At 38.1% G+C, this 24,080-nt stretch overlaps 1 protein-coding gene across 2 annotated transcripts; it reads left to right on the forward strand.

Moving 5' to 3' along the window:
• The first annotated feature begins 196 nt into the window (after positions 1–196).
• On the forward strand, positions 197–22,376 carry LOC309504232 (uncharacterized protein). 2 transcript variants are annotated; one of them, XM_082177258.1, is made up of 21 exons: positions 197–318; positions 4,707–5,539; positions 5,984–6,045; positions 6,867–6,905; positions 7,022–7,125; positions 7,814–7,872; positions 7,973–8,095; positions 8,208–8,333; positions 8,451–8,615; positions 9,815–9,939; positions 10,026–10,590; positions 15,014–15,134; positions 17,984–18,003; positions 18,117–18,239; positions 18,325–18,453; positions 18,547–18,669; positions 18,757–18,887; positions 18,994–19,291; positions 21,140–21,326; positions 21,581–21,696; positions 21,902–22,376. In XM_082177258.1, the coding sequence occupies exons 2-21, from the start codon at positions 4,838–4,840 to the stop codon at positions 21,953–21,955; spliced, it is 3,372 nt and encodes a 1,123-aa protein (XP_082033384.1). In that variant the 5' UTR covers positions 197–318; positions 4,707–4,837; the 3' UTR covers positions 21,956–22,376. The 2 variants fall into 2 exon arrangements, with proteins under 2 accessions (XP_082033384.1, XP_082033385.1); XM_082177259.1 differs by having other exon boundaries at positions 21,188–21,326.
• Positions 22,377–24,080: the final 1,704 nt, after the last annotated feature.

The following is a 24,080-nucleotide window of genomic DNA, read 5'->3' on the forward strand; positions in this document are numbered from 1 at the left end:
CGGTTGTACGCTCGTTACTGCAGTACATTATGAGATTGAATGAGTGCACTTCACAAAGTCCACAGTATTTTCATATGGTTTCGGACAAAATGGCTGTCCTCTCAAATAATGCCCCATTTAATGGGAGCGACTTTAGGACACAGCTCTGGATTATTATGAGTGCTTTTATTTTGAAATTCATCTCGGAGTCGGAAGTAAATTCCTGTTTCTTAGTCGTTTTCACCTTCACGAGTTACTGTTGACTGAGCGTTTCAATTCGTGCGACGTAAAGGACTTCAACCCGAAGGTTTGGATCGGGAAGAAGAAAAATAAGAAAATGTAAGCTGCAACACACTGCATTAGAATAATGTATACAATTATATTACTTGTGTTTTAAGTACAGACTGACTATAATAAACCCGAACATTGTCGTTCACATTTAGGCCCGTGGCTTGCCTTCTTTTTCTTAGTTTTTATCATCAACCTTCGTCCATGTGTTGTGTTTAACGTGGCTGTTTTTTTTAGATTTAAGAACGTGCTTCATAAATGTTGGCCTAAGTAAAGTTACACCAATTTGCGATTAATGTAATCTGATTGTCCGCAAGTGAGATGAATGTTATCGTAGTATCAGTTAAACTCGGATTCACGCTCAGCGGACACTTGACGTTACATTATTTAAGGCTGTAAAAAATAAATAAAATAAAAAAACCTTCGTGTTTATGTGATGTGGGATACTTCTTAAGCATTTGGAAGGTTCCTTTCTAATATATTTTCTGCGTGATATCCTTTCTTTCATGTTGTCATTAGTTTGCATTTAATTACTGCACAGAATGCTCCAAAACGGAAGTTGCGATAGTGTTTTCTTCCCTATTGTGACGTATCCGATTAAAACGGCTTATGTAGCAAGAAAAAGTGTAGGGTGAACTTGGGTGTTTTTTTTTTTGTTTTTTGTTTTTTTGTAACTTAGCTGGGCAAGTGATTGGATGGTTGTAGTTTGTTGTTGCTGTGATCTCATGTGAGTGACAGCTTTGGGAAATGCACCCCAGATTGACATCTTGCCTATGTCCAATCCATGAAAATAAATAAAATGTTGAATTTTTTAGTAATGCAATTCTCTTAACATTTAACAATTCTTCAATGATTAATTTAAATGTGATGTAATGCATTAGAATATGCCAGTTCATCTCTTCAGTTACCTTAAAGGAATAGCCTAGTTCACCCAAAAATGAAAATTAGCCAATTACTCACCCTCAAGCCAACCTAGGTGTACATGCCATTCTTCTTTCAGACAAATACATAATTATTTAAAAATATCCTGGCTTTTCCAAGCTTTATAATGGCAGTGAATGTGAATTTTTTGAAGCCCAAAAAAGCACATCCATCCATCAAAAAAATAACCCATACAGCTCCAGGGTTTAATAAAGGCCTTCTGAAGCAAAGCGATTAAAATTGTTTTTGTAAGAAAAAATATCCATAATTATAACTTTAAACTGTAATTACTAGCTTCCGGTAACGGCCCTCCATGCGTGTGAGAGAGTCGAGTTCTGGCGGAAGAGTGACCTCTGACTCAACGCATGACAAATGATGTAGGAGTAGCTTACATCATTTGTCAAGCTTCTCCAACATTTCTCTTTAAAAATTCTTATTTTAGATTTCTAATTCGTGACCGGTGTTTTGTTTTGCTCTATCCTCTGGGCTTCCGCATTTGTCAATACATCATGCGTCGGGTCAGAGGTCACTCTTCCGCCGGAACTAGACTCGCGTACGGCCGTTAATGGAAGCCAGTAAATATATAGTTTCTAAAGTTATAAATATGGATTTTTTTCTTACAAAAACACATCGCATCGCTTCGCTTCAGAAGGCCTTTACTCTGGAACAGTATAGATTACTTTTTTGATGGATGGATGCACTTTTTCTGGCTTCAAAAAAATTGGTACCATTCACTCCCATTCTAAAGCTTGGAAGAGCTAGGATATTTAAAAAAAATATATAACTCCTATTGTGTTTGGCTGAAAGAATAAAGTCATATACACTTAGGATGGCTTCAGGGTGAGTAAATTATGGAATTATTTTCATTTTTGGGTGACCTAACCCTTTAAGCAAGTGTGAATGCGTGGGCATGGTTTATGAATTTGTGGGTACAAATTGAAAAACCAAAGGTACAGTTTACAAATCTGAGCGCATGGATTGGAAATTAGTGGACCAGTTTATTAATCAGTGGGAACGATTTGTTAAACCGAGGGAACAATTTAAGAATATCTGTGAGTACGATTTATTAACTGAGGGAAAGAATTGTATAAATGTGGCCACGGATTTGCGGGTCTTGTTTGTTTTCGTCCTACAGATGACTTTCTGGGCTCCATAGGTTGTCGATACAGGACTCTGGCATTGTGATATAGGCTAGTGGTTGTCAGGACTCGGGTTTTATATCTGTCCTCTCCTGTTTTGTTTTCATTTTTTCATGTGTCAGACCCTCACAGTTGATCGCAATGCGCAATCAGAGCAGAAGTTTTAGTTCTTAAAGGTAAAGTATGATTTTTGCGACACTAGCGGCAGCTAGTGAAATTAAAAAGATAAAGCAACCTTGCAAACGCTCCCCCAACTCAAACATCACACTCTTACAAGTGCTTGTGAAGGCATATCTCACCGAGTAAAAATAGACGACTTTTCAATAAAAGGTTTAACATATGAGGAATACTTTTAGCTGTGTTGCCATAAGTTAGCAACTGACACAGCAAACGCGAGCATCTTGCTTATAATAAACCCATCAAAGAGATGTGCACTGACGCATATTTTGACGTGACATTTGCCACAACTGTTTGAGGCTGTTCACACTGGGACACATCACAGGAAACATTATAAACTCTTGTTTGTTTTTCTGAACGGGTGCATGATGATGATGTTGTATTGAAGCGTTCATTGTGCATCGCAACACCCCATTTGCTTTGAAATGATCATGACCTGTTTAAAACCATTGGTCTAAAAGCAGCGAATGTTGGCTTGCACTTCTGTAAACAAAGCTGAATGTCTTTTTTCATGTAACGCAACAGTCATGGTCTCACACCGGCTTAACACACTCTGGCTTCATTTTCACTGTAGCCACGCCTCAAACTCTTGCTATAGACTGGCAGACCTGTAATTTTTCTGGAAACACTTCAGGAGTTTCGAAGTCGCAATCTGATTGATTGAATTCTATAGGATGTCCTGGGAGACGTGTGTGTCGTGTTCTTTAGCAGTCCGCCTGGAAACAAATAGCCTACCGCGTGAAGGCAAAACCCCTCGTGGAAGAAGAACGCTGTTGTGTTTACATCTTGACAATGAGCGCTTACCAGGATAAACCTAACGCTGGATTTTCAAATGCATGTGTACAGTTTGCGGCTCCATTGTAGGAGTAAACTTGCACGTTCTTCAATCAATCTTTTATTAGATGCACACCGGTCTGTTATTGTAGAGACATAGACATTATATTTTCACGCCCCTAAAACATGACACGGAACAAAACAAACTGTGATTGGTTGTGTTACATATGTCAGTCAAACATCTGCTTGGGCGGTCCTTGGCCAAGAAAAGCTACGATAGAGTCCAGATCTTCTGCCGTCAGTCTGAAGGTCTGGCTACGCGAGACTGGGTGTAGGGTATGTTTAGGGGTTGGAATTTGTTGTAGCTTAGCATTGTGTAGGAAATCAGCACTGTAGAATTGGCTGTGGGGCTAAGTTTGCGCTGAACTGGATTGGTGGAAAAAATTGTGCCTATCTGCAAATTGGAGTTCCTACCCCTATTTGGAGATCTCCAGGCTGCAGTTATACCCTTCTCAATGATTGCGGCTCCTGAGCATACTGAAAACCAGCCGTTATTACAAACGGCGAGTCGCACTGCTCAAACGTAGCCTACTCTCTGCAACCGGTTACAAAGTTTGTAGAGAGTGTATACCTGTATACTTTAATTTTCCAGTAAAGCTGATGGTGTTTCTAATCAAAAGAGATCCCCAATGTGGAATTGCTAATACTAATTAGGATAGCGGGAGACCTGGGCAACGAGATAAATTAGTCAGAATCAGAAATCGATTTAAAGGAAAGGCACCCATCTTGTTGGTGAGAGAATATCACAGAGCAACTGAATGATTTTTGATCTCAACGTAGCGATACAGCCTACGTGACTTGACCGAATAATACACTAGGCTGTAGCTAGGGCCATGCAGAAACTTGTGAACGATGCTCTTGCAGTTGTGTTGTCACCGTTTAGTGACATTATTGTATGTTCTGGGTAAACTGAAGTTATATGGTCAGTGTCGGTCACAGCGCCTTTTAATTGCTGTTTTTGATCCGGATATTATTCATTTACAAAGTTAGCACTGGGCGAATATTACAACTTAGAGTCATGAATAATATCTCTCCCTGGCTCTCTCCTGAACAAGAAACTGCTTTCCCTCTCTTTCCTGCATATATAGATCTAAAACTGATTCAGACTCTTTCATTTCCCTTCAAAGCTCTATTAAACTTTCCCATTAAAATATACTTATTTCTCTCCATGGTACTTGTAAATCTGCATTTTATGGTCTATTTGGTCTGTGTACCAAACTGTCCATTTGTACCTCTGTCATTGTAAATAATTTTTATTCTGTTACTTGCATTGTATGGATTTGTGGAGCTCACTGTCTTGCTTTCCTATGCCACTGCTAACCATTTTGTGAGCATGCTAGAAATCATTGCTCCATTGTGTTTCTGCAGAGCTGTTTCATTCTGGAGGAGCTTCTTTTCTCGATCCAGGCTTAAATTGACGGATTGTCTTTTTGGGGACTTTTTTATTCGCTTTGTTCCTCTCTTTTTCCACTCGCCCAGAGCGCCACAATTTCAAAGCCATGTCCCAGAAACGGACTGGTGCTAATGCTCAGAAAGGCTTTGCTGTTGGCCGTGGGCTTTTGGCTGGCGCTGAGACTTTGAACTTTAGTATGGGTGAGATGCACTCAGACCCCTACAGCTCGTCGTCCCGGTCCCGATCCCGGTCCCGGTCTGGTCTGGTTGGAGGGGAGGGAAAAGACCATGACTCTCCGCTGCACCGCCGAGCGGGCAGCCACATCAATACCGTTCAACTGTTCGCCAGCCTAGGTCTGTCATCGACCGATCTGGATGCACTGGCACAGGTTCCAGAGGAGAACTTACGCATGGAGACCTTGCCCCATCTTCTCATGCTGCTTAAGAACCGCAAGATGGAAGCCAGCTGGGGTGACATGCAGGGCGGAAGATTGGACTGTTCCAGTGGGCAGGCACAAAGCCTCTCACAAGGTGACTTCGGTTATACTTCCATGCAAGAAACATCTGGTCGAGGATACGACATGTTAGATTATGGCAGCGGTAGCGTCAGAGACCGCCAATATTCTGAGCTTTCCCGTGACTCCTACCGCAGCCTTGGCATGTCAGCGTCATCGCCATCTGACGACATGTTAATGCAGAGAAGAATGGGCTCCCCGTCTCAGAGAAAAGTGCAGGATTTCTTGGGAGTCATGCCCCTCATGTTTCCCCATGTGTGCTCTCTTTGTGATTTTGATGTGCTCTCTGTCATGGTGAGTATTCAAGCTGGTTGCCTCCTGCACACACACTTCACTTCCTGTTCTTGAATCCTGCTCATTGAAGAAGAACCTCTTTAAACATCATTTTTTGCATTTAAATCAACACCTCTTAGTTTTGCATAGTATTAAATTTGATAAAATGGCCTTAAATCTCATTGGACGCTTATAGTATACAACGTTGTTAGCTGCATTTCTGACTTGTTCTTTATACTTGGTTCCAGTTAGGACAGTTAGTATCAAGAACTCATTTTAGATCCATTACAGTACTCATTTGTAGATTGCATTCATAGCCAGGAAGGGTAGCTTGTCAAGTTAGCTCTGATCCAGTATGTCAAGGCTTTGAATTGCTTTAGATTTCACTGTAACATTTTATTTTTTATGTTTATTTTATTTTTTTATTATTAAGGATATTTTTCACCCTTCCCTGTGTTTGTAAAGGAATGGACTCAACACACGACTGGGATTCGTCACTCCGAAAACCGGAAACTCCTTCTGCAAATGTAAGTAGACTGCTTTGTGTGAACTGTTTGTTCAGATGTTGAAAACCCTCTTGATAGTCATTTAGAAACTAGCCTAAACTTGGCCTACAGTAGGTGCAGTTCCACTATGGATCTTTTGGATCATCCATTGGAGACCGCTCAGTTCGTGGTGATAACCAGAAGCATTTACTACTGCTGTCTAGCTTGAAAAAGCAGCATCATAAATGCCCTATATGACTTGTGCACTATATTTGATTCCTTCTTAAGCTGCATAATAGCTGTGTGAGAGGATTTTTTGTAAAATCTCATGTTTTTCTGTATATTCACTTTTATTGGAGTGACAGCATTCCACTATCAAAATGATGACACAATTTTCATTTTTGGGTGAAAAATACTTTTTAGTTAAAATAAAGTATGAAGAAATCCAGATTATCACCATGAAACATTCAAAGTGGAGCGCTCAGAAGAATTCATAGTGGTTTAATGGACCGGTTTCACAGACTGCGATGATGTTTTTTTTTAAACATTTAACGCAATACTTTGTGTTAAATTATGTTGGCAGTAAATGGCAAAAAATTAATTAACGCTGCTACAATGTTGTTTCTAATACAACGGCTCAAGGATTGACAGCAAATTGGACAAATTGGCATATTGATTACGTAATATGACAAGATCAAATTTTTAGCTCTTTTGAAAAGTCGTCAAAATGCTATCATGGATTTTTTTTGGGTTTTTTTGTTGTTAGAGCAAATGGCAATACAATGAATTTGGTGTGCAAGTGTTCAACATTTAGATATCTGTAATTTAAAAACATGTGAAAACTCATTCCTGTTGTTTTATAGGTACCCGGACTGGGATCCTCAAATGCCCTCTAGTCGCATGTATGTTACTAGTTTTTATTTATTTTTATAAATACTGCTTTTATAAAGTATGAAACATCCTACTTTTTACAAGTGTCTGCATAGAAAAGCACATTAAAAAAATGTACTCCTCTCAGGTCGACATCCCTTTCCATGGACACAAAGAGTCGTTCGGATCGATTGCTGGGAGCAGATTCAATTGGTGGTGGTCTACAGAGAACAGGGATGAGCTCCAGCTGGGGTAATAAATCTGTGAGAGGATGTAGTCTGGTCTGCTATCTTTCTACAAGTTGATCTTTTTGTTGAAGCAGTAATCCACTTTCATGGAACAGCTGAACTGTCTTGTTTAGAGCAGTGTGGAATTCATTTATCTTCCTGTGGGTTTCACTAGTGGTTTGGTCAATTCTTTGGTTAAAGTTGCACTAAGTAACATTTTTCTTCTGTGAAAAGTTGAACCCCTAAATCAATAAATTTTATATATATATATATATATATATATATATATATATAAATATATATATATTATTATTATTATTTAATTTTTTTAAATATGAAGATTCCAGTCACATGAGTATCCTAATAAGTTTCTTTAAAGGTGCACTTTGTTAACAAAGAACTTATACAGGTAACTTGAAGATGACGAACACTTTTCTTGTGACTTTGCAACATTGACAGTGTTATTAACCTAAATTGAATCAGCATTCAACTAAATTGATCTGTATATGACAGTACAGTCTTTTTAAATTGTATTAGTTTAATAATGAAGAACTTAGTTTGCAACATTAACGCTGTTATTTTTCCGTTTCTTACTGTGAAGCTGCTTTACAACAATCTGTGTTGTATAACACTATATAAATAAATGTGATTCAATTGACTTGACGCATTGACTAATTTAAATCAGTCACACAATTTTTAAACAACTTTTTTAGGGTCTGATTCCAGCGTGGGAATGACAAGTAAAACGACATCATATTCAACGGCACCCAAGGTAATAATGCACTGAAAGTTCTGTTTGTCAGGATGTCCATTTCAGTATGTGATCTTTTGTTTGAGTGGATGGCTTTATCTTGGTGTTTGCACTTTTTTAGATAAAAAGTAGGGTGATCGTGTTGAAATACGAAAGGAAACCGAAATTAACAAACAGCTTGTTTGACTTGGCAAAACCCTTTGGCACCATCTGTAAGCATCTAGTACTGAAGAACATGAACAAGGTATTGTACATGTATGAGCAGCCATTCGCAATTTGGAATAAGAATGCCCATAATTGGTTTATTTTGAGTAAATCTATTTTATTTATTCATTATTTGTTTAATTTTTTCAAAGGCTTTCCTGGAGCTGCAGACTCATGAGGAGGCTTTGGCCATGGCTAATTATTACCAGCGAAAACCAGCCATGTTGCATGGGAAAGAGATACAAGTTTATTTGTCAAAGGAACTGACTGCAATTAAGGTAAGATTAATTGACCCCCCTCCACCCTTCCCCCCCCCCCCTTTTGTTTAAGTGTAGAAAAAAGTTAAGCAAATCAAGCAATCAGATCAATTAAGCTTATTTGCTTTATCAATACAGAAAAGTGGAAGGCCGGACAGAGACACTAGAACCAGAGAGAAGAAAGATGTCAGCCAGGTGGTGTTTTTCTATCATTTGCCACGGGAAGGTGACAAGAAAATGGAGCTCCTCAAAATTGCTCGTAGATTTGGGATTGTTGAGAAACATTTATTTGTAGATAAAGGGGTAAGTTACATGTGCAGCAATTGTCAGAACATGCATTATTAAAATATGTCCTGTTTCATGGATCTCTTTTTATTGTTTTATTGTCTCAATAATAATAGAAAAAATTATCTTCAATAGTCTAAAGGGTGAATTATTATTATTATTATTATTATTATTTTTAATATAATTTACACTTTATATCTAAGGAACCATAATTTTACGGCTACAAGAATCATGTAAAATACAGTAAATATCTAGTTAAAAGTAATCTAGGCATTTTCCATGCTGTTTGTTTGATGAAGAGAGAATAATATTTAAATAATAATAATTTATTAATGTGCTAATATAACAGTATATTTTAATAGATGGCAGTAATCATCTACAATTTTTTTTTGCTTTTGCCATGCAGAGACTTTTATGAACTTATTTTGAGTAATGCTAACAAATCAGAATGTAGAAATGATTAATTGAAACTTTAAGCTGATATACAGAAATTAAAGGGATACTCCACTTGATGGAGTTTTTCGGTTCCTTGCCACTGTTGCCTTTGGCTTGCTCAGTTGGGGATATTTTGGGGATATTTAATTTAATTTTATCAATCAATAAATTCCTCTTGAAACAAACTTTGTTGTATTATTTAAATTTAATACTGTGAAGTTGCTTTGATACAATCTGTATTGTGAAAAGCGCTATACAAATAAACTTGACTTGACTTGACTTTAAAATGAAACTTCTGTCATCATATACTCACCCTCATGTTGTTTCAAACCTGTATGAATGTCTTTCTTCTGCTGAACAGAAAGGAAGATATTTAGAAGAATGTCAGTAACCAGACAGCTTCTGGTCTCATTGACTTTCATAGTAGGAAAAAATATATACTCTGGAAGTCAATGAGACCAGAAACTGTCTGGTTTCTGATATTCTTCTAAATATCTTCCTTTCTGTTCAGCAGAAGAAAGAAATTCATAAAGGATTGAAACAACATGAGGGTGAGTATATGATGACAGAATTTTCATTTTAAAGTGGAGTATCCCTTTAATCAAGCTTACAAACTCTAGTGAATTTTCAAAAGGGGATGCTATTACAATCTAATACTTGAAAATTGCAGAAAATGGAGGGTTTGTGAAACTAATCAAATTAGTCTATAGACGACTGAAATATATTGCAGATATTTGACATAGCTCATATTTCTTCTCTTTAAAAAACAAACAAAAAAACAGGCATATGTTCAAATGGGCAATGCTGAGGATGCAGAGATGTTGGTGAAATACTACACTGTCAATCCTTTGACTATCAATGGAAGATCTATTCGACTGAACATCTGCACTAAGTATAAGACTCTAAAGTAAGTTGTCCTTTCTATCCAGAGAAACCAATGATATATTTGGAAAGAAAACAAAACCAAATGTGCTATACATGTTGTTGTTCCAGGGTCCCACCAGGAAATGATGACCAAGGAAGGGAAGAGCCAGCCCGTAAGAGCAGCGGTAGCAGCAGTGCCACCAGCAGAACTGGTGATAAACATTCATCAAAGAATCGAAGGTCCTCTACTTCCAAAACCAAAGAGCACTCTGATAAAAAAAAAGAGGAACCAAAGCCTGAGGAAGTAGAGGCCCTGGGCGACGGGTCAGGAGATGAAGCTGATGTTATGGAAGCTTGTGACAAAGACGAAGACGGGTGTGATGAAGATCCCTCTGCAGATGATGTCAACCTATCATGTGATCCAGAGCAAGTCAGTGAACAAGCACCAGATATTGATGACACCAACCTAGAGGATGAGGAGGACCCTGAAGCGCAGCAAGCCAGAAATGCATCCAGCGATGAGACCATAGAAAACCAAAAAGACTCTGGTGAAAAACAGGAAGAGACTCCACTGGAGGAACCTGTGACATCTGAGGCTGAGCAAGAGAACACAGATGAGCTTCCTAAAGACCTTGAGGAACAGAATGGTGATCAAACTGAAGATGAGGGTGCTGAAGAGGACAATGAAGAGCAGGTAGGATCTTTTGCACATTAGCACATAATCTGAAATGCTACTGAGCAATCCTTTCTTAAAGGAATAGTGCACAAAAAAAAGTATTTTCTGTTAACATTTACTCACCCCTCGTGAACACATGAGGAGATATTTTGAAGAATGGGCATGCAGATATTTTCCACACTATGAAAGCATACAACTTTTTGTTAATAGCACTTCTCAGGTTTATTGCCTCTTTAGATAAATCGCTTGTCATAGTCCTCAATTTTATCTCAATTGGATAAAAGCGTCTGCTAATAGAATATATGAAAATGTAAGGTTTTTCCACTGTTCGTGGTATGGTAACTTGGAATTAACCAATTAACAGTTTTTTACTGTAGAATTTTTACCTTTTATATCATATTTGATGTAACCTTTTTTATATTTCATAAACTGCTTTAATCCAAGTCTTCTGAAGCTGTACAATCTCATAGACCACTTTTCTGGTGCTGTTTTGCCCTCTTTAGAGCTTTAATATACAGTTGTAATCGAAATTATTCAACCCACATTGCAAATCAGGTTTATTGGCAAAATTTACTAACTTTCAGCTGTTTGCAATGAACAAATCAAACAAAAGTTATTTAAATGGCTCAACACAACAAATGTTTCAAGTGGCATCCCCAAATCCAACTGAAAATTCAACTTTTAATGACTTCTGCAGTCTCAAAATTATTCAACCCCTTCATGGCAATTCAACCAATTTTTGACTTTGTCATGAAGAAGGCAACTGCACAGATTGGAGCAGGCATCATTTGGACGGACCACGATCGCCTGACAGATCTAGATTTTGCTAACAACATTGCGCTGTTCGCCGAAGATGAAACTTCCAAAGATGATTGAAGATCATGAAGACCGGACCTGCAGGTTTTCCAGCTAACGACGTCGTTGAAGCGACACGACGAGACAGTGAAAAAAAAATCACCTACTTGGGGAGCATCGTTTGTCACAATGGTGATGCCGAGACAGATGTCCGGTGCCAATTTGGGAAAGCTTCGGTCGTGTTACCGTCGCCTCCAGCACATCTGGACTTAAAGGGTTAGTTCACCCAAAAATGAAAATTCTGTCAGTAATTACTCACCCTCATGTTGTTCCAACCCCGTAAGACCTTCGTTCATCTTCGGAACACAAATTAAGATATTTTTGATTAAATCTGAGAGCTGGCTCACTCCTCCATAGGCTTCTAAGACATTATAACTTGCTGGCCCAGAAAAGGCATTAAAGACATCGTTAATATAGTCCGAGTGACTACAGTGGCTCAATCTTAAGTTTATAAAGCGACGAGAATACTTTTTGTGCGCAAAAAACACACAAAAATAACGACTTTATTCCACTTTTCATTTCCTTCTCTCTGGGCCTCGAGTGAGTTCACGTAGTGTTTTAGCGCAGCGCGTCTGTGCTGCACGTCACCACGTAGGCTCACTATTGGCCGACGCTGGTCATGTGTGTGATGCGTGTGACGTACAACACAGAAGCGCTGCGCTATTACACTATGTGAACACTCGAGGCCCAGAGAGAAGGAAATAAATAGTGGAATAAAGTCGTTATTTTTGTGTTTTTTTGCGCACAAAAAGTATTCTCGTCGCTTTATAAACTTAAGATTGAGCCACTGTAGTCACTTTGACTATATTAACGATGTCTTTAATGCATTTTCTGGGCCAGCAAGTTATAATGTCTTAGAAGCCTATGGAGGAGTGAGCCAGCTCTCAGATTTAATCAAAAATATCTTAATTTGTGTTCCGAAGATGAACGAAGGTCTTACGGGGTTGGAATAACATGAGGGTGAGTAATTATTGACAGAATTTTCATTTTTGGGTGAACTTACCCTTTAAGCATCAATCTCCCTCAAGATCAAGTTAGTACTATACACCTCTCTTGTCGTTCCGACTGTAATCTACGCATGCAAAATGTGGAAGCTAACAGCGAACACTGTCCGGAGGATAAACGCATTCCGCCAACGATGTCTCCGGGCGGATTCTCAAGATCTGATACATCGATCGTATCACCAACAAAGTCTTAACACACGGAAATTACAACAGCCTTTAAGTCACAATCACGCAACGACGACTCAGGCTTGCCAGCGTTTCCTGGGACAAAGCTGAGGTGCTGGCAGAGAACTTGCAAAGGTGGAGAGACCCCGATGTGCCCAACAGCATGGGATGATCTAAGTAAGTCTAATGCTGCGTTCACAACAAACGCGAAGAGAGCGTCTGACGCGAGTCATTTCAATGTAAAGACGAATTTTAGCGCAGCGTGGTGGACGCGAATTTGCCAGTTCGCGCGAATGACGTGAATTGAGCGTCTGGCGCGATACGTGCAAATGATTTTATTTGGTGCTTTTTGTGCATTCACGCGTTTGACGTGAATTCGCGTCTGACGCCCCAGTTGAAAAATCTGAACTTTGTCGTCTGTTCGCGCCGCGTTAACCAATCAGGAGCCTGCTTGCTGCTGTCACGTGGTGAAGTGACGGGATAAGCTCCCGCCTGGAGTCACTCATTCAAAATGGAGTATAGCAATATAGCAGAATATAATATTCAATATAGCAGTTAACTGAGTATCACTAGAAAGTGAGTATATACTAGTGAGTATCACTAGAAAGAGCACCAACAGTGGTATCCGTACCACAGTTTTAAAAACATTGCTAGTTTTTCAATATTTAATATACTGTATTTAATATACATTTTCTAACCGAAGACACATGGACAGGCTCAGGGATGAGTCTTTTCCACTCAGCAGCTGGGATGGAGCGCCTGTAGTTGGTGTCCTGAAGGGTGATCCTCGCTCCGATGCGGTAACTCTCTTGATGAATGCTCGATCAACATCAGCCATCTTGCAAACAGACAAGCGGATTTCGCCTCAGACGCTCGTCAATTTCGCTTCAAACTTGCTTTTTACGCACGTCAATTTCGCTCTGGACGCAAATGGATTCAAAATGTTCAAGCGTCCAACTAGATGCGGTAGACGCGAATTTGATGCGCTTTTCGCATTTGGTGTGAATGCACAGTAAGTCATGGCAATCTTTGGTACTTAGTAGAACACCCTTTTGCTGTTGTGACCTACTGCAAACAAGATGTATAACCAGATACAAGCTTCTGGCAGCGTTTCTTAGGAATCTTAGCCCATTCCTCATGAGCAATGGCCTCCAGTTCATTGATATTCTTGGGTTTGCGCACTGCAACTGCCTTCTTTAAATCCCACAATAGATCTTCTATGGGGTTCATGTCAGGTGACTGTGATGTCACTGTAGAATCGTCCAGGACTTCTTCTGCAACCAAGTCTTGGTGGAATTTGAGGTATGCTTGGGATCATTGTCCTGTTGGAAGGTCCAATGATGCCTAAGCTTCAGCTTCCTCACTGACGGCATGATGTTTTCTCCTAGGATTTCCTGATACTTCAATGAATCCATCTTGCTTTCACACGCTGCAGGTTTCCAGTGCCAGAGGATGCAAAGCAGCCCTAGAGCATCACCGAGCCACGACCATGCTTAACTGTAACCTTTAGACTGTAGACTTAACTGTAGTGTTCTTTTGGAAAAGTTTTGTTTCATCGCTCCACAGAACATAATCCCAAAACTTATGTGGCTTATTTATTTGATTTTGAGCAAATTGGAGCAGACTTTTCTTGTACTTTTGGGTCAGTATTGGTGTATGTTTTGGAGTTCTGGCATGCGTTTAGTATGTGCCTTACTGTGCAAGCTGAAACCTTAGTGTATGTTGCCACCAAGTCTTGCTTTAGGTCTTTTGCAGTCACTCTAGGGTTTTTCTGAACCTGTCTTCTCAGAAATCTGTTTGCAGCCATTGATGGCTTCCTTTTCTGCCCCCTCCAGGTAGTGTAACCTTGTTCCTTTAACTTTGTACTTCCAGGAACTTTTTTAGTGCCTTTACTATCTTTTTTGTATCCTGTCCCTTGTTTGTGAAGGGAAGTGATATCTTCTCTTAACTTTTTGGACCATTCTTTTGACCATATTTCTAACATGCAGTCAAACGTGACACTCAACAAACATAGCCAGTTCAGATATTTCATGTGTTCTAGCTCAAGCACACCTGGTTTAACTAATGAAGCCCTTGATTAGTTGCATCAGGTGTGCTTGAGACAACACCTGTTTAGCACATTTGTGCTGTTGTGAGGGATTCTATTCAGGGGTTTGAATAATTTTGAGACTGTAGAAGTCATTCAAAGTTGGGTTTTTAGTTGAATTTTCGGAAAATCACTTGAAACATTAGTTTTGTTGAGCTACCTCAATTAATTTTGTTTGATTTAGGCTATTCATTGCAAACAGCCGAACGTCTGTAAATTTTGCTAATAAACCTGATTTGCATTGGAGGTTGAATAATTTCGATTACAACTGTAAATTACATGTTCACTATTTTGACCTGTGGGTCTTTTGACTATCTGTATCCGCTTCTAGGAGGGTCAAACTGAAACTGACTTTCCTGAGAACATGGATGAGTTTGTTACTCTTGATGAGCTAGTGGAGGAGGAGGACGCTAAGAGAAAAGACTCAAAGTCCAAAGCTAAATACACATCAGGTAATGCCCTTGAGCAATGTCAGTGGCTTTAGCAGTGATCCATGACAAGGCTCTCTTCTTTGGATTCCGTCGACAGTGTTAAATAATAATAAAAGGTTACAGTCATATTGTCTGTGAAAATTTCTATGCCCTCTGGTTTTGATATCTATAACTGTAACAAGAACAGAGGATGACACCCAAAAATGTATCAAATCTTTGCATTACCATTATGTTGTGATATATGTTACTAGGGATGCTCCAACCGATCGACCGCAGATCGTTATTGGCTGATAATCACATTCTATGACTCAATTAGGAGTCACTAAAATGGGCTGATCTCACCAACCGATCGCAAATTTATGACGTCAAACTTTAGCGCCGTGATGTAAGAACAAGTGATTTTGAAACTGCTGCTCAGTGGCTTGAACGGTCAAAGACACACACTTGTGTGTCAAAATGTCCATCTTTGCGAGTATCTTTGTATCTTCGTTTGTCTTTAGTGAACGTAAACAGTGCATTCGGTGTTAAAGTAAAAAAAAAAGAAGCAGGCTAATAAAGCTGTTTCCGTCCTTGCCATTCATGTTAATCAAACAGTCCCTCATTACTCCTAACTAAATACATTTTGTGAAGATTATGCAGTTTTTGTACATTTGATTACTTTATGCAATTTATGTTGTATTTTTATTTCTGGTGCTTGATGTTTAGAGCTTGAGTGTTTAATGGTGAGCAACTATTCAGTACACCCGCATGTTTTGGATGAAAAAAAGGAATAGACTATCTCCCCAAAATGCAGAAAAGCTGGAATTTATAAAGAGAATCCTGCCTTACCTATTGTACTTAAGTAGGACGTAGGAAGGAAGGACATAAATACTCAGCACTTCCTGAATAATATTCCTGATAATTTAATCAGACTACTCATTTTGTTCATTTAGGAGTTGCAGTGTTTCTATTTGTTTTTGTCCTCAGTCACATATTGGACAATGTTTAACTACACCTTATGGGTTGTAATTATGTTCAGTTTGACATTAAATATTGTAGGCTGTTTAATAAGCCAGAGTATCCTAATATGGATAGTGTTTTGCATAAACCTATTTTTAAAAGCCTATTAATTGTAATTGTATTAATTGTAAAATTAATATTTGCTGTGCTTATTTATTTGATTCTCAATTAAAACAAGAGTTTATAGCAGGGATGGGGAATGTCGGTCCTGGAGGGCTGCTGTCCTGCAGAGTTTAGTTCCAACCCTAATAAAACACACCTGAACAAGCTAATCAATGTCTTCAGGATCACTAAAGGCGGGCATACACTGTGCGACGTCTGTGCGATTTTCAGCAAGGTACCTACTCACTAATTATTATTATTATTATTATTAGGGAAGGCTACTTTTATTATTAAATTGATAGGCTATTATAATTAAATTGCCACGCAATAATTTCATAGCGCATCACAATATAACCAACGCTCTGTGAGGAAAATAAAATATTTCACAGAAGCTTACTCCTCCTCATTGAAAATTGTCTAAAACATTTAGGTCGATTACAAAGAATTATAGGCATATCATTCATTATTAACAGTCTATATGTCCGAACACTGCAATAATTCATCAGTGAAAATTTTAAAACAGCTTTATTTCAAAAACATTGTTTAACAAATTAATAAAAGAGGCAGAGTGTACATTGCAGGTGGCTTGGAAGACGTGGGTAGTGGTTAATCCATTTTGCAACATGAACTGGAGGTAAGCAACAGTAATTTGTAGCTAGTTTGAACTACAGAACTTAAAGATCTCCGCAGTGAGGGAAAAAGCACTGAGTTTGGGGCAATCGGTTCGTAGCTCTGCTTCAACTGTGCGATATAGTCACGAGGAGCGACCCAAATTTCTAACATGCCAGAAATTCATCCGACCATCCGATTGCCGGTCGGGAGAGGTTTATCGCCTCTCGTTTCCCCCTGTACACTGCACGACAAACGACGTACGACCAAGCTGAAAATCAGCCCGACCCGAAAAAGAGTCGCACGAGTCAGAATTTGGCTCAAAATCGGACGAAAATCGCACGGTGTATGCCCGCCGTAAGGCTACAGGCAGGAGAGTAGGGTTTCAGCTAAACTCTGCAGGACAACGGCTCTCCAGGACCGATGTTCCCCATCCCTGATCTATTACTGTAAATAACGTCTGTGGTATTATTTATCTGAAAGAAAAAAAAAAAACACTGACATTCAACAGAGAGCTTAATTATTACTTTATAAAAATCGTGAATGAATGGGATCGGTCTTGGCCGATTATGATGACACAAAAATGGGTATCGGCTGCAAAAATTCTGGTCTGAGCATCCCTATATGTTATTTAAAAGTTCGGGTTTTTAAAAAAAATCAACAGACACAATTTGATCAATTGATCAAAAGTGGCAGTAAAGACTTTTGCATGATTACAAAACAAATTGATTTCAGATAAATGCTGTTCTTCTGAAAATTATTTGTAATGGTTTCCACCAAAAGTTTTTATTTTTTTATTGATAATAAGAAATGTTTCTTGATCAGCAAATTGTCATATTAGAAAGATTTCTGAAGGATCATTTGACACTGAAGATTGGAGTAAAATTCAGCTTTGCAATCACAGTAATAAATTACATAAATTTTTTTTGAAAACGGGTTGTTTTAAATTATAACTATTTCACAATATTACTATTTTTACTGTGTTTTTGATCAAATAAATCCCCTTTATTTTTAAAAAGGATTTAAAAAAATCCTACAGAACCCAAACTTTTAAATGGTAGTGTAGTCTCTAAATAGCTATTGATTAAGCATGTTGCTTTTTTGTTGTTTTTTCTCAAGTCAGTCCGTTAAAATGATTTATTTCATCTTGTATGTTTCAGGAAGCTCCAAGGATAGTAGAGTAAGTCTCTAACTTCTTGGGCACTTTAAAATGCATTAAAATAGTTTACAACTAATGTCTGTTCATTGATTTATTGATTGTATTGAATAATTATTTGTGTTTTCTAATTATAGGGATTTAGAGTTGTAAATGTCGTTGGATTTAAACGTGGCTACGGTTATATTGATGAAGTCCTTGCTCTTGCCAAGCCATTTGGTAAAGTGGTGCGGCACCTGGTCTTAGACGTGAGGCCTGAGGTAACAGCTCTCAGATATTCTGTTCTTGGTAGTTGGTAGAATGGTAGAATTTTGTTTCCCTTAAATGTGTTGTGCTCTGTTTTAGGCCTTTCTGCAGTTCTCCAAAGAAAAAGAGGCAAGAGCAATGGTTAGTTTCTACACCAGAAATGCCTTACCATCTGTGTGTGGAAAACCTGTGAGAGTTTATCATTCACACACCTATCCAACCATCCAGGTAAGACTTGGGCTTATTAACTCACCATGAATAAAATGTATGTGAATCTAAAAGAAGCAGAATCTAACGCCTATATCTGTGTAACATCTACAGAGTGGCAAAGTCATCTACGTTGGTAATGTTCCAACCTTCAAAGGCTCAGATGCATTACTTCTGAAAATCGCAGAACCATTTGGAAAAATCAGGAAATATTATCTGAATCGATTACGTAATGAGGTAACTGTAAAAATTGAATGATTTCTGATGAATTTACAAGGAAATAATAAATGTTTTGGTGTTTATGATATTTGAATGTTTGCTCAGTGCTACATTGAGATGGAAAGAGGGGAAGATGCTGAGAAAATGGCAGAGGCCTACAAGGAAAAGCAACCTAAATTTGAAGGCAAACGACTGGTTGTCTACGTGAGCAGGAAATTTAAGCAGCTCAAACGTGGGTCAGTTGGACATTTAAGATTTATTTTTCATTTTTTTCTTGGGAAAATAAGGCTTTCCAAAGAATGTCACATGGCATCTGTTTGAGAAAATATTATCTTCTCACAGACAAAGACCACCCGGACCAGAGACCGAGGATAAACGTCCACTCAAGAGAGAACGCTCCAAGGAGGATGAGGCTCAGAGGAACTCCTCTGGGAAAAGTAAAGACAAAAAAGAGGAAGAACCTTCTGTCAAGAAGATCAAAGTGGATGAGCCAGTCGCTGATAAAGATAAGGAGATGGAGAGTCATGAAGAGAAGGAAAGCCAAAATATTTCAGCAGAAATTGTTCCTGAGGAGAAGAAAGAGTCAGAGGAGAAACAAAGCGAAGACACATCAGAGCTCCAGAATATGGAGACTGAACCTGTGAGTGACTTCATTATTCTTTTCATATGTAGGGCAACACGTTATATATCGTTTCAGCATCGACATTGTGATGTGTGCATCTGCAATAGACACAATGTCAAATAGGGATCGTAGATGTGCACATCATTTCTCTACAGAAAATTTTGGACTAAACCTCTCAATTCATATGGATTAGTTTTATGATCTCTTAATGAACATTTTAAAGTGGCCAAGTGTCAGTCTGACCACTTGCTGTTGATGAAGGTAAAACCTTCTTTGCCACCCACCCACCCTTAGAAACAGGTGCAACACATGGCCGACCTCTTTTGGAAGAGATGGATTTAAGAATACCTTTTTGAAACCAGAGCTTCAAGGATGTCAAAAATGGATGAAAATATCCTGAAATGATAAGCCTTGTAGATGAATCAGCACCTAGAAATTCATGGGTAATGGGAAGAATAACCAAAGCAATACACGATGAACATAGACTTGTACGCAGAGTTCAAGTTAAGACTAAGACAAGTGAGCTTGATCGACCCATCACAAAGATCTGTCTCTTGTTGGAAGCTGATTGAGACAGTGAGATGGTCTGTGACTGTTGCTAACAAACCCTGACATAACTGATCAATCTCAGAAAGAAGAAGAATTGCTATGCTACTGTATCTATAGTTTTAAGTCTCATTGATTAATTGTATTCTATTGTTAGAAACAATTACAGAGGCCAGGAGTGTATAGCCTCGAATAGGATGATGATATTTAGAGGATGTAGTATTTAAGCAAGTAGGGAGCATAACTTCCTATGATCAGCTGTGAAAGCGCATGGTTTTTCTACTATCTCTTTTGTTTGTTTCTGTTGTCTTTTTGGAAACAAGAATAAATCAGTTTTTGGTTAAGAAACATGAAAATGCGTATAAATGCTTTACTGACACAGATTTTCACCAAACTATGGAATTACCGCCATGATCAAAATTAAAGCTAGAGATTGCTTTTATTGGCTAGCCACAATTTCTATCCCGCATGCAAATGCAGCTCAGTCACCAAACTTATCAGCTTGTGCACAGCAGCTATACAGGACTAAATATTGAATTTATGCTTAATATTCTATTAGATATTGTTTCTTTGTCTGGACACAAACACTGCGTGGTATCAGTTTTTGGTATTGGAGCATTTTAATGAGTCGGGCCGATACTGGAATATACGATACGGTGCATCCCTAATTTTAACTGATGATTCCAATAAATCTTCAGAAGAATAATGCCCATTCCATCATTCACTGAAAAATCTATGTTGTCATCATTTATTCACCCTCATGTTCTTCATACCTGTATGACATTTTCTTCTGTGGAACACAAAAGAAGGTATTTTATCTTCTTTTGTCTTCAGTAGAAAAGAAAGTTGTCTGGATATAAGCACATGAAAAGTTGTTTCTGGCTACAGCTCCAAGGCTTTCTAGCAAAAGTAATAAATACTCCAGCATCCAAATTATGATATGTGTGCCATTCACAACCCAGCAAACAGTGAATAAGTTTTCTTTTCATTCAGTTCTTCTAGGTGTTTATGAAAATTGTGATTTGCGACGTGCGAACCACAGTGAGAGAAATGTGAGGGAAAAACTTCATGGGAGATACAAATGTATAAATTAATTTGATATTCTATGGAGTCTACAAGATGGAGTGTTTTAGAACTACGTCACACTCGTTACATTATGACAGTGTGCATTATATATCTGATTACAACTTCTCAAACGATATGGTAGGTTGTTTTAGGATAATCAGAGTGAATTCAGCCCAGACAAGTTCCCCAAGCAGTGGACAAAAGATTATACTTTTTTTATTTTTTTATTTTATTATGCTTTCTCACTGCTAACAGGATATACTTGATCGAACCACTGCTTTGCTTGATGTATCCTTTGACCAGGAGGCTGAAGATGAAGAAACTGTTGCTTCAGAGAAGAGTGGGAAGACTGAGGAAAAGACCATTACAACAGCACCATCTGAAACAAAGCTTGAAACTAGCCATTCTACTCTAGAGCCATATGATCCTAATGTCCCAGTGGGTAAGATGACTTTGTTTTTTGCTAAGAAATAAGAAGTTTGACATAACCAAGCTATTAATTTAGTGTTTTATATGAATTTTCTTCAGCTTTTTGGACAGATGTGGCACTAAATCAGTTTGGCTTGCTATAAAATGCTTTAAACCAAACCATAAATGTATTATAAAAAGCGATGGACCCCGACTAAGGAAATATTTCATTATCATTATTTCATTATTGTAAGAAGCCTCTAATGATCCTCATTTGTCCTGTTTCAGGAGTGGAGTTTGTGAAGATGGGGTACTACTGCAGAATCTGCTTCCTGTTTTACTCTAATGAGGACACTGCTAAGAAAATTCACTGCAGTAGCCAAGCACACTACGATAAACTTAAGGTGATTTTTTTTTTTTTTTTTCTTTTTTTCTTTTCTTTATTTGTCCTTGATCATGATGTCAGAGCAGGATTGAGATGATCTTTATGCATTACATTTTGAGGATTCACTTTTTTTATTTTTTTAAAATATTTGCATTATTACATTGACATTTTTGTGGTTTTAAGTATATGTTTTTGAAACATACATGTTGTTCTCTTCTTATCAGAAATATTTGGAAAAGGAGAAAGCCAAAGCACAGAGTAACGGGACGAAGAAATGAACCACTGATGCTGGAACATCTGTTAATATGTCCATTATATCCCTGTCTTTTTTTGTTTTCTTGTGTTCAGTTCTTTTGTTCACCATGTGTAATTTTTTTCCTAAATTTTTTGCTTATTTTATTGCTTATTTTAATGTAGTTATGAAAGCTGGTGCATTCATAAGCAATTCCTAGCTGTTCAGTCATAGTGATTTAGATGTGAAGTTTAACATTTTATGCCTAAATTGCTACTACTACTGTTTTTGTTTTTCCTTTATTTTATTAAACTTGCAGCATTCCTCATACTCTGCCTGACTGTTTTAAATAATTTTTCTCTTTTTATTTTGTATTTTGTGAAAGGAGAATAATATTCATGGCCCCTTTGTTTAATGTAATTAATCAGTGTTACCTAGCATTGTACAGTAAAACTGCACAAATTTGAGTTTTGTCCAAATCAATTTCTCTGTCCTATAATATAAGATCCCATGAAATTCTACAAGGCCTTTTGACAACGGGCATATTGTGAGTGTTTCTTTTAGCCATTATTTTAATGCCATTGCCTATGGTGCGTTAATGTCAGAAAGGAACGTGTAACAAAACGTGCATTTAAATGCCCTAAACCCTTGATCACTTGGGTGACGGGTCACATCCAAATTTTTTATTTAGTTATTTTTAATCGGATGGCATGTGAAAATTCTATCAGAATAAATAATAGCTTAGTGGCAACATTGGCCATAATTTTCAGACTCTTGTGCAGTGCTCTAAGATGGGTGGTAATAAATGAAATGTGGATTTGACAACACTATTCTATATTCCATATTAGGAGGATCGCACTTCCTTTCTGCTTGTGAGTTTTCTGTTGTGATTGTGAAAAATGTCTCCATAGTTCATTCCTGCTACATAGAGCAGGACTGCTATAGTCATCATTGAGGGAGAAAACTGAGCAATGAATGAAATGAAAAAATACACTAAGGGAAGCGGGATGAGGAGAATGACAAGAAGATGCAGAATAGCAAATCTATTAGTGTCACTGATTAAACCCACTGCCTATCACTCAATAAAACGCATTGCTGAGTGTTTTTTTAAAAAGTTTTGTATTTAGTTTGGTTTAATTAACATCTTTGCTAGTATGATTCTTGGAGTTTGTAATTGTGAATTACAAAACAGCCACTACAAAACTGTTTGCAAGTTTCTAGGGATTTGATTTTGGTTGTCTGTTGAATTAAATACTGAAGAAAATACATGTCAGTGTCTGTCCACTGAATGTGACCGGCAATCTGATTTCCCTCTGTAGCCATGGGGAAAAGTGAATATTTACAATGACAAAAAATACGATAAAAACAAAGTTATCATGCAATGCAATAAACTAGCTTTTCTTCCCTGCAAACAATACCGTGAAGAGTGAATATTTAATTTCAAGGCCAAAACAAAAAAAGGTAATCAGGTATTGGAATTAATTGCAGTAGCAGAGCGACCCTCTGAAGATGGCGCCGCCACCCTGGCATATTGAGGTGTGACGTAGCTTCACATTCTCTATGCAAACATTGCAGTGTGTGTTCTCTACACCTGTAGGCAATGCTCTGCCAAAGAACAGCTGAATTCTGAGTTTTCACTCGGAATTCCCAGGTCACTCGGTCACTCATCAGACATGGTTGTTCATCTCAGGCCCAGTGAAATGTGTTATTTTTTCATGTCCTTAATGTCATTGATTAAAACACTGAATGCTTCACTTTTTCTTGGGGAAATCATTCTGAAAGTAGGGGTTTTCTGAGGAAAATGTAACATGACATATGGACCCTTTTCATATTTACGGGGTTCTCATAAGCAGAAGTCATCATAGTTGGGTAAACTTCTATCCACTTTTTTCCTGACAAGCCTACTGCATTTTGAATTATGGGAGGCACTTCCAGTTTGGGGAACTTCCACTCAAAAAGACTGAAACAAATAATTTCAAACAATAAGGTTGACCTAAAAATAATCCTTATCAGCAGGTTGACTGAAGGAGCTGTCAATTTCCCTTCATGTTTTATTTTCAGACATCAAGCTTGGTATTTAATGTGATATGGAATCACAAGAATATCTGTGGCAAGAGCTCTCTGCAGTCACAAATGATGTCATCAAGCAGAGGTTGGCCCACTGGATAGTG

Source organism: Leuciscus leuciscus (assembly GCF_965113295.1).
Source record: "Leuciscus leuciscus genome assembly, chromosome: 8".
Lineage (NCBI taxonomy): Eukaryota > Metazoa > Chordata > Actinopteri > Cypriniformes > Leuciscidae > Leuciscus > Leuciscus leuciscus.